The sequence below is a fragment of the Phyllobates terribilis genome, unplaced genomic scaffold (assembly GCF_046119375.1).
Source record: "Phyllobates terribilis strain yellow unplaced genomic scaffold, ASM4611937v1 Scaffold_2__4_contigs__length_985480577, whole genome shotgun sequence".
In the NCBI taxonomy this organism is placed as follows: domain Eukaryota; kingdom Metazoa; phylum Chordata; class Amphibia; order Anura; family Dendrobatidae; genus Phyllobates; species Phyllobates terribilis.
The window spans coordinates 94,859,885-94,871,376 of record NW_027362762.1 but is presented as its reverse complement, the minus strand read 5'-3'; the positions used below and the strand labels follow the sequence as shown (position 1 = coordinate 94,871,376).

General features: G+C 42.4%; 1 protein-coding gene across 1 annotated transcript; it reads left to right on the top strand.

Moving 5' to 3' along the window:
* Positions 1–266: 266 nt before the first annotated feature.
* On the top strand, positions 267–11,285 carry IL17D (interleukin 17D). The gene is made up of 3 exons (XM_073662356.1): positions 267–704; positions 6,455–6,762; positions 8,912–11,285. The coding sequence occupies exons 1-3, from the start codon at positions 687–689 to the stop codon at positions 9,234–9,236; spliced, it is 651 nt and encodes a 216-aa protein (XP_073518457.1). The 5' UTR covers positions 267–686; the 3' UTR covers positions 9,237–11,285.
* Positions 11,286–11,492: the final 207 nt, after the last annotated feature.

Genomic DNA, 11,492 nt, shown 5'->3' with positions numbered 1-11,492 from the left:
ACATTAACAATGTATAGAGTGTATTTCTGATTCATTTAATGTTAGCTTCATTGAAAAAAAATGTGCTTTTCTTTCAAAAATAATGAAATTTCTAAATGACCCCAAACTTTTGAACGGTAGTGTACATATTATTGATGCCCATGCTTATCAATTCTGTGCACACAGAAAAGGAAATGATGATGAGATTTGGAGTAGGATCATGAGCGCTGATGACGTTGGCTTCCTAAAACTGCAAATTCTCTAGCAGAGTGTTAACAGTCAGTAAGCTCCCGCCTGTGTGTTTGTGTAAAGTAGCCTGTTGACTGGGGCATCTTTCCAGCTCTAATTCTGTGAGAGCGTGAGGCCAGGAGTGGGTGGAAGATCTGCCTGTGTCCAGCTGCTGCCAATTGCAGCTGCTCTTTTCTGCCCATTGCAGCTCCTTTGCCCTCCATCATCTGCAACCTGTGCTGCTTGTCCTTCTCCCTTTTCCATGACCACCGTGTATTGCAAAACTTGTGTTCTCCCTCCTATTTTCGCTGTCTATCTACTGACTGTCTCATTTTGTAGACCCTCATCTGCATTGGGTCCCCCCTCCTTCCTCTCTCAGTCCAGCTGAGGAACATATTATACCCCCCTTACATATCTATACCTTGCCTCCTCCACTTTGGTCATCTACCCTCTGTCATTCTGAGCTTCAGATCTTCAAGATGCAGCCAGGGTGCCAGGTAAGTAGAGGGGTGGGCACAGGAGGAGATGGAGGTGTGTGAATAGAGGAAGAAGGCAGCAGGGTCTGTACCCCTATTCATTTTGCAGCCAGTAGTGATGGGGTTAATGAAACAGGAGGGTCCCGTCTGAAGACAGTGGGCTGCTTTGTACTTGGTGATGACTTGTTCACAGGGAGAGGGGAGCTGAACATTCGTGCCTGTATATCGGTGGGGGATTTTCGAGGGGGTATGGTGCGGTGTGACATGTTAGTGAGGAAGAATTATTCGTCATGTTCTCGATATTTTAGGAAGATTGTTTATATCTAGTTCTGAATTTTGCATAATTCTGCAGAATCTACGTTACATTCATAAAGTCTGTTAAGTTCTCGTTGTTGCAGTAAACAGTTTTTAAAGCAGATCTGAGTACAGATTTCACAACACAAGCTGCACATTATCCTATAGATCTCAGACCTAGTTAGGCTGATGTACTTTGAAAACCTACATCAAAATGACGGTATAATCCTAATAATAAAATAAGTACTTTATTAGTCCAGCTAGAGCTTTGGATGGGTCATCAATAGCAGATCAATGGGGTCAGTCGCCCTGTTCCCCCACAGATCAGTTATTATTTGTTCTGGTAATCTCCGTTCAATGTGTTTACACCAGGCAGCCGTCAGAGCAAGTTACAACTGATTGGTTGAGGTGGCAGGTGTCGGACTCCCACCAATCTGATATTGAGAACCTAAGGATGGGTTATTAACATTTCCACAAGGCTCATTTAGATAAATTGAACAGTCGCAGACACTTCTGCAAAGAAAATCTGCTGCAATAAGAATATACACAAAGCAAAAGGGTAACAATGTTTTGAACTTTTGACTTTCAGGCTCCACATCTCACCATCCACTACTGCTTCTGACGTGAGACTACCATCATTTTATAGAGCTTGGCTATCTCATACATAAATTTGACTTACAACTATTTAGCATATGATTAGTTATGCAGATTCTTGTCATGTCATTGTATCGTTACTGTTTTGCTCCTGGTGGTGGAAAAATCTTTTTCTTCCTGTATCCTGCAAATTACAACCTGTTCTCACATTCCCTAATAGCTCAGTGTGTTATTAGGTTGATTCCCAAGTGAAAGGTCACTGGTTCGAATCAAGGAGCAGCCATGAAGAAGATTTCCCAAGAAAAGAGAAACAGCATCATCCAGCTCATCGATAGTGGTCTCTCAGCCAAGAAAATTGCCAAACTGCATCATGTGAGCGCCATGACAGTAGGAAGAATACAAAATTTAGTCAGACCATCTATTTAAGCCAAGAGGTGGACGTCCAGGCAAAATACCATAGTCAACAAATCGGCTCATCACAAGGTCTATCAGTTCTAAAGTGACAAACACAGCAGTGGAGGTGGTTCATATGCTTCGTAATAGTGAGATCACAGATGTCCATGCAAGCACCGTGCGACACACGTTACACAAAGGTCTATCAGTTCTGGTGCGACAAACACGGCAGTAGAGGCGGCTCGTATGCTTTGTAATTGTGAGATCACAGCCTTCCATGCAAGCACCATGCGATGCACGTTACACAAGTCTGGAATGGTGGCCCGAAAAAAGGTGAAGAAGCCTTGACTTCAATATCTTCATAAGAAGCGTTGGCTTGAGTTTGCAAAAAAATACGAAAATTGGAAAGTGGAAGATTGGAAACGGGGGATCTGGAGCGATGAGACGAAAGTCAATAGACTAGGCATTGATGGGTGCAAATGGGTCTGGGAAAAAGAGGCTAATGGATCGAAAAATTGAAGGAACTGTCAAGTTCGGTGGAGGAAGCCTGATGATATGGGGTTGTTTCACAGGCAAAGGTGTTGGATACTTGACCAGGATCAATGGTGGTCTCAATGCTGCGCTATATGTGAATATTCTGGAAGATGAGTTACTTTGTACACTCGAGTAATATGGATATGAAAAGGACAACATAGTGTTCCAGCAGGACAACGACCCAAAGCATACGTCGAGATTGGCGAAGAAATGGTTCAATGACAAAGTAGAGATGCTGGATTGGTCCCCACAGTTCCCAGACCTCAACCCAATCAAACACTTGTGGGTAGAGTTGAAGAAAAAACTGTATACATACCCAAGTGATGCAACCAGTATGCACCAACTTTAGGAACGTGTAGAAGAGACCTGGGATGAGATTTTGGTCGAGACATGCTTGAATCTGATTGAGAGCATGCCCAGAAGGATTCAGGCAGTGTTGAAAGCCAAAGGTGGATTTACAAAATACTAACAAAATAATAAAAATTTTAATTGAGATTTTTAGGAGCAAAACCGTAACAATGCAGTGAGAAGAATCTGCATAACTAATCATATGCTAAATAGTTGCAAGTCAAATTTATGTATGGGATAGCCAAGATGATTGTCTATAAAATGATGGTAGACTCACATTCGAAGCAGTAGAGGATGGTGAGATATGGAGCCTAAAAGTCAAAAGTTCAAAACATTGTTACCCTTTTGCTTGTCAGTGTACTCTTACACAATAAGCAACAAATTTAACAAAGTCTAAATAGTGATGGCTAAATGACTGAGCTCCAGCTTCTCCAAAACAGCAGGTCCTGTGGGGTGTTGTTCCCACTATGTAGTAGTTGGCACCTTCCAAAAGTGGTTCAAGGAAGGATAACTGCTAAAATGGAAACGGTGCATGGGCACCTAAGGCTCATTGATCTGTGTGGGGAGTGAAGGTTAGCCTGTTTGGTCTGATCCCACAGACGAGATACTGTAACACATATTGCTGAAAAAGTTATTGCCGGCTATGATAGAAAGGTGTCAAAACACACAAAGCATCACAATTTGGTTAATAAAAGGCTGAATAGTCACAAACCAGTCAGAGTGCCAGTGTTGACCCATCGTGAATATCAGACCTAGACCACAGAGCAACAGAAGGTGATCTGACTGGACCTTCAAATTTCCCAGTGTTCAATCCAGTTGAGCATCTGCGGGATCTTTAAAAAACAGGTCTGACCCATGGAGACCCTAGCTCAAAACATACAAGGGGGCATTCCCACAAACCTAAAGTAGTACCCTATCCATCAAAGGGGAATGACTTAATGATTGCTTAGGGTCTAACCTTTGGATCCCCAAACCATCCCGAGAACCAGGCTCTGCAGAGTTCTGTCTTAAAAGGACTGAGCCAAGAATGACTGTTCAAACCAAGTACAGGTGCTCGGTGCACCATGGCGGGACCAATTATTTATATAAACCTTCCCACCTGCTTGGTTTCCATCTATCTCCAGCCTTCTCCGGCTCTATGAAGCCAGAGCTGTCAATCACAGTAGAGGCGGGGTGCAGATTAAGGCAAAACAAGCAGGTGGGAAGGTGTATTTAAAGGATTGGCCCCGCCATGATGCTCCGAGTGGCGGATCTTAGTTTGAACAGTCATTCTGTGCTGACAGAGTCCCTTTAAATGGAACAGAGATGTGCATGCTCGACCTCTCACCAGGTTTTTGAAACCCCATCTGACAGCCGCATGATGTAGGAACAGAGACCCTGATTGCAGCGATGTATCACTTACAGGGCTGCTTGCTGCAGTTTTGCTAAAACCCCAGTTTTATCCACTGCAAATCTACAGTCATGGCCAAAAGTATTGAGAATGACACCAAAATTATATTTTCACATGATCTGCTGGCCTCTGGTTTTTATTAGTGTTTGTCTGATGTTTATATCACATACAGAAATATAATTGCAATCATATTATGAGTACCAATAGGTTATATTGACAGTTAGAATGAGTTAATGCAGCAAGTCAATATTTGCAGTGTTGCCCCTTCTTCTTCAAGACCTCTGTAATTCTCCCTGGCATGCTCTCAATCAACTTTTGGACCGAATCCTGACTGATAGCAGTCCATTCTTGCATAATCAATGCTTGCATTTTGCCAGAATTTGTTGGTTTTTGTTTGTCCACCCGTCTCTTGATGATTGACCACAAGTTCTCAATGGGATTAAGATCTGGGGAGTTTCCAGGCCATGGACCCAAAATCTCTATGTTTTGTTCCATGAGCCATTTAGTTATCACCTTTGCTTTATGGCAAGGTGCTCCATCATGCTGGAAAAGGCATTGTTGGGCGCCAAACTGCTCTTGGACGGTTGGGAGAAGTTGCTCTTGGAGGACATTCTGGTACCATTCTTTATTCATGGCTGTGTTTTTAGGCAAGACTGTGAGTGAGCCGATTCCCTTGGCTGAGAAGCAACCCCACACATGAATGGTTTCAGGATGCTTTACAGTTGGCATGAGACAAGACTGGTGGTAGCACTCACCTCTTCTTCTCCGAATAAGCTGTTTTCCAGATGTCCCAAACAATCGAAAAGGGGATTCATCAGAGAAAATGACTTTGCCCCAGTCCTCAGCAGTCCACTCCCTGTACCTTTTGCAGAATATCAGTCGGTCCCTGATGTTTTTTCTGGAGAGAAGTGGCTTCTTTGCTGCCCTCCTTGAAACCAGCCCTTGCTCAAAGAGTCTCCACCTCACAGTGCGTGCAGAAGTACTCACACCAGCCTGCTGCCATTCCTGAGCAAGCTCGGCACTGCTGGTAGTCCGATCCCGCAGCTGAAACAGTTTTAAGATACGGTCCTGGCGCTTGCTGGTCTTTCTTGGGCGCCCTGGAGCCTTTTTGACAACAATGGAAGCTCTCTCCTTGAAGTTCTTGATGATGCGATAGATTGTTGACTGAGGTGCAATCTTTGTAGCTGCGATACTCTTCCCTGTTAGGCCATTTTTGTGCAGTGCAATGATGGCTGCACGTGTTTCTTTAGAGATAACCATGGTTAACTGAAGAGAAACAATGATACCAAGACCCAGCCTCCTTTTAAAGTGTCCAGTGATGTCATTCTTACTTAATCATGACTGAATGATCGCCAGCCCTGTCCTCATCAACACCCACACCTGTGTTAATGGATCAATCACTAAAACGATGTTAGCTGCTCCTTTTAAGGCAGGAGTGCAATGATGTTGAAATGTGTTTTGGGGGTTAAAGTTCATTTTCTGGGCAAATATTGACTTTGCAAGTACAGTAATTGCTGTTAAGCTGATCACTCTTTGACATTCAGGAGTATATGCAAATTGCCATTACAAAAAATGAAGCAGTAAACTTTGGAAAAATTACTATTTGTCTCATTCTCAATACTTTTGACCATGACTGTACCAATTCTCTAATGCTGAGCTCTGTATAATCCCGCCTACACCACTGATTGGCAGCTTTCTGCCATTGCAGTGTATACAGTGTTGGGGGCAGGGTTATACAGAGCTCATGAATATGGAGGACTACATGGCCGCAGGTTTACTAGTCCTCTAGTGATAAAATCACAATTTTATCAGCAGGAGCTTATCAAAACGACAGCAAGCAGCCTAGTAAGTGACATCACTGGAATCAGGATCTCTGTTTCTACATTACACTGCTCTTAGATTGGGTGGCAAAAACCTCTATGTGCTCAGGATCATTGGACGTTCCAGAGGTCAGACCTCCAACGGTCATGAAGTGAAGGCATATCCTAGGGAAATGTGATCACTCTGTGAGCTGGGAATACCACTTTAATACGACTGTACCGAGCTGCTACACACTGCTGATAAAATCCACTGCAGAAGGACAACTTTAGGTGCATCAGCAGGGCAATGCATGAACTAATTCCCTACATACAATCAGAAACACTCACTTATTTCATCAGGGCCGAAATACGCTTGGTTTTGAATAACTGCTTGCAAATATTTTCACACCCTTCTGCAGGTCACTTTAGCCCAAGCTGCTCTGATGTTGTTTCTTGGACTACTGATTGTCAGCTCAGAGGGCTCTAAACCAATAAAGCGACCGCCGCCAAAGACCAAGGCTTGTGCCGAGCGCCAGGAGGAGGTATTGGAGAAGACGTATGGACACCTGGCTGCGGGTATGCTTAGTGCCTATCACCACACCCTGCAGCTTCAGCCGCTGGAAAAGGAGAACATCAGCTGTCCAGCTGGGACCCGAGGTAGAGCCCCAGGGGATGGTAAGCAGCGGCTACCAGTCAATATCCACAGCATATCCCCATGGGCATACAGGTGATTGTGCAAATATCTTTAAGTTCTGTCGCAGCTACATCTGATATTCACAATGAATAATTTAATTTAAAGCATATCAGTAATGTGTATTGTCAGTGGGATAATAATGGAGAAAACCACTGATAACGTAAATACATTCCTATATCATATGATCTTGACATTCCAGCACCCAACATATACACTACATTGGATAGATGACTCCTGCTTCAAATAATGGGATCAACCAATAAAAGGATGGGAAACATTATCTGCAGTCACCCAGGTCTAGGATGTTGGTGAGCATCTGCCCCTAAAAATAATTAGATATTATAAGCTAAAAGGCTGTGACATAGAGGTAAGCCGACCATTGACAATTATAGTGCCATTCTCTCACTGTTTCAAGTAGAATATTCAGCAGTGGCCGAGACACGAGAAGCAAAGTGGGTTGGATATGGTGGCTCCTGTCAACATTAAAGTGGATCTGTGTCTCAGACTCACTTTGTAAATTGATGTCAAGATTCATATATAGGTCAATTTGAATGTAAGCTCAATCTTTGCCCTCCTAGTGTGATTGACAGCTCCTTAGTGTCCCTCTTCCCTGCTGAGATCTTACACTGCTCAGAACAAGCTGCAACTGTCAGAAAGGCTGTGTGAGCGGATACTGAATACATTGGACTTGAGATTTCTCACTGTATAGCTGGATTCAAAATGCTCATGTTAATATCAGGATTACACAGTTCTGCCCCGTGAATGTCTGTCTGGGCGCCGGGTAGTATTTTAACTATATGCTATGACTGGACTGTGATTGGGGAAAGAAGAAAAATGAGGGTCTTGCTTGTAGCGTTATTCCAGATCCAATGACACCACCTGGAGTTTGATACTAAATAGTATGTTTGTTTATATACAAAAGTTTAGTGTGCAAAACACAATCGCTATCGACAACTAAATAAAAATGATAAAATTATCAACTAGATCCAGTACTAGAGATCTAAAGTAGCAGTTTGAGTTCCACGCATTTTTAGCAGCAAGTATATAGAGACACTTGTACCGAATATTGACACTTCTTGAAGTAGGAAACAGAGTATTTCCGAAACGCGTAGGAGTGCACTCAGGCCACTGTAGGCCGCTGGCGCATCAGGCAGTGATGTCTCACGCCGAGTCAATCCCCGACACCGCATGACCGCCGTGCTACCACCCAACCATCCGTGGCTCTTACAACCTCCTCTATCACTCCACTTGTTGAAGCAGTTTGTGGATTTGAAATTCGAAAAAAATAAATCATAATTGTAATTATGCAACTATGAGGCATTTATTGTAATATATACTTATACAAGCGTGTGTAACCCTTAGTACAGGTACATGTTCCAGTCATTTTGAAGGTTCTCATACCTCTCCATTTTCTGACATTCATGTGGTGTAGCTAAGGAGTCACTAGCGGTATACATGAGGGAAAGATGTAATATTGGATTATTTATGTCTTTTATGGTTTCCCCAGCACATAGATTATTTTACTTACACTTTCTGGATCTATAATTCAGCAGGTTACACTCACGCTCTAGTTTTAATCATGGTCCGGATAACCGCTTTAATGTTTGAAGCCATAATGCATTGTATAGAAGGGAAAAATCCAAAGATGCTTCCCCCCTCTAATGGTCTGTGGGGTGCCAGTAATCCCACCAATCTTATAGATATACCATTACTTGCTTGCCCTTAAAGGAAAGCTTTATCTTGTACCTTCATGTCATATTTAGGTCATAATTAATTTCTTAATATAAATGTACGGTAATCCGAGCTCTGTTCTCTTTTCAAATCTCCTGCATAGACGTTAACGTAAACTGTAGTATACCGGCTACTTACAGTCGCCATTAGAGGGAGCATGCGAGCTTACTGCATACTGGCTTGTCATTGAGTTCAGTGTATGCAGTATGCTCCCTCTAGTGGTGGCTACAAGAAGTCAATATTTTACACATTTTTATTTTATTATTTTATGTTACAAATATCATGCAGATGATTTAGAACTTTGTTTAAAAAAAAAACCTGACTATTGGGAGAAATAAATCAATGAAATGTAAACTTATTTAAAAGAAATAAGGGTTATATTACAGCTATGAAGGGAATTAAATCAATGGCAAATGCATATATAGGCCTCACTCTGCTTACTTTCTTCCAGGATAACGTATAACCCCACACGGTATCCCAAGTACATTCCAGAAGCCTATTGTCTCTGCAAGGGTTGCTTGACTGGACCCTATGGCGAGGAGGACCTAAACTTCCGTTCTACCCCAGTCTACATGCCTACTGTCATCCTCCGTCGTACGTCTTCATGCACTGGTGGTCGCTACGTCTATGTTGAAGACTATATCACTATCCCAGTTGGTTGCACTTGTGTGCCAGATCAGGAGAAGGAGTCCGAGCTGGACAGTACAAATTCTAGTCTGGAGAAAGAAAAGTTCAAAGTCTCTATAAATAAAAGTGAGAAACCATCGTCCAACTGAGCAGCATAGTTATGTGAGGGACGATGTGTGGACTGCTCTTCAATATTTCTCTACAGGTACAATGGAGTCAGAATGTCCTAGAGTAAAAAGAAGCGCTTAATGGGGGAGGATTGCCCAGAATTATGCTGCAGTGTAAAGCAGGGTGTACAGGAAGTGTACATTAACTAGAGCGATCAGTCAGGAATGAATAGAGGGCGTCTACAATGGTCATTCTTTGGGTAATGGAAAAGTATTGGTACATTGAAAGTATAGCCTTTCAAAATCAACAGAATATATACAGTACACTCCATCCACATGCTAAACCAGCCAACATATACTGCATTTCTATCTGCACATGGAGCAGGTTTTGCTGCAGATTTTAGGCTATATAGCTAATTACATTAAAGACTTTTCACCTATGTAGCCATTTTATTTCCTCAATGCAAAAAAATGAAGCAGCTTTGCAAATATTTCTGATTATTTCTTACCTTATGCAGCTTATATTATTTGTAAGGATCCCAAACTTCAGGTTAGTGATGGTCAGTGATGCAGAACACCTTTCTCCCTCCTATCTTTAGGATTTTTGATATTTTGGTCAATTTTCCCGTCTCTTCTAAACAATACCAAATCGGAAGCCTTAATCATCAACCTCCTCACCCCAAATGTCAAACTGCTAAAGCTGAATTTTGGCTTCAAGTGGGCCTCTTCAGTCCTTACCTGGGAGTCCGCATTCTCCTTCATGGATTCAGCTTATAAAATCAATTATCCTCCTGTCATTAGAAAGTTGGTCAAAGACCTCCGGTCATGGGCTACACACCAGATCTCCAGGCCGGGTCGGATTCATTCTATAAAAATGACTTCTTGCCTAGAATCTTATCAATCTTTTCAGGAGCTTCCCCATCCAGGTTTGCAAAAGAGATCTTTCTTAATTGCAGTCTCAACTCCTAAAATTTGTCTCCCAGGGTAAAATGAAAAGGATTCCTCAATCTATTAGTAAAATATTATTTTGACCCAACTGAGCTGAATTAGTGCCGTGGGCTCAATGCCACGTTGGGTTTCAATGAATCTAAAGCGGTCTGTAATTTTGATTTTAAGCAGTTTCTGTGGTCTAGCCCTGCAGGATTGTCACCCCCGTTATCCCAATCCCTTGCACTTTGTGATCGCCTATCAAAATGATATCACCTGTGCTCTTCCCACTCTCCCCTGGCTCATATAGTTCATAATCCAGACTTTCCTCCTGGCCGTGAGTTCCTGTGGTGGATGAATAAAGGCCTCTCACGTATTCTAGATCGATTGGGTATAAAATCCCAGGAATTCTTCTCTATCTATGGCATGTCCTCTCCTGAATGTTTTATTGGTTTGAACAAATCTGGCATTCTTTTGGCTCAATCAAAGACAGTTATGGAGATCTAAGTGCTAAATCCACTTTTGCGCACATATGTCTTAATAACCCTGTTGGAACTGGAAATGTAATGTATCCTCTCTATATGAGGCTTCATTCACACATGAATGACTTTTCTCGTATACAAAAAAAGAGACCAAGCTTGCTCAGTTTTTACCATCAAAGGTTGATCAGAGTTTCATCAGTTTTTCCAGGATGAAAAATAATAATAATAATAAAAAAATGTCTCAACCTTCTATCAAAGAGAAGAATCAACTGAGTAGAAAGGCAAAATGAGCAATTGTAAGTACACTGTGCCATATAATATGATGACTGCAATATATTAAGGGAAGGAGGAGGAGGAGGAGGAGTGCTTCTTTAGTGCTGTGCAGGATTCTCCCCAAGGGCTCCTATCATTTTTACTGTAGATTCTTCGTAATGGAAAAGCTCCACCTGCTGGTTAATAGAGGCATAGCTTGTCTTTTATTATGAGACTTTTTATGCACTTATTCTTCTTTGTCTCCTTATTGCAAACTTTACAGTAGCAAATTAGGTCAACAGTTCAACAGATAGTTGTAAATTTACTGTTGACACCATTACAATAACCCCTTACCGTGAGCTGGGGTAAAGGCCCCGTCACACATAACGAGATCGCTAGCGCGATCGCTGATGAGTCACGGTTTGGTGACGCAATAGCGATCTCGCTAGCGATCTCGTTATGTCTGACAGGTAGCAACGATCAGGCCCCTGCTGTGAGATCGCTGATCGTTACAAAGCTTCCTGGACCATTCCTGGGTCGTTGCGCTCCCGCTGGGCAGTGTGCATCGCTGTATTTGACACCTTATCAACGACCACGTTAGCAATTCAGAACTGAGACACATTGAGGTGCATAAATT

Excerpts from the sequence above, each read along its gene's own strand:
- IL17D (XM_073662356.1), top strand. Across the intron at positions 6,763-8,911 it reads ATATCCCCATGGGCATACAG|GATAACGTATAACCCCACAC; the intron begins GTGATTGTGCAA and ends ACTTTCTTCCAG.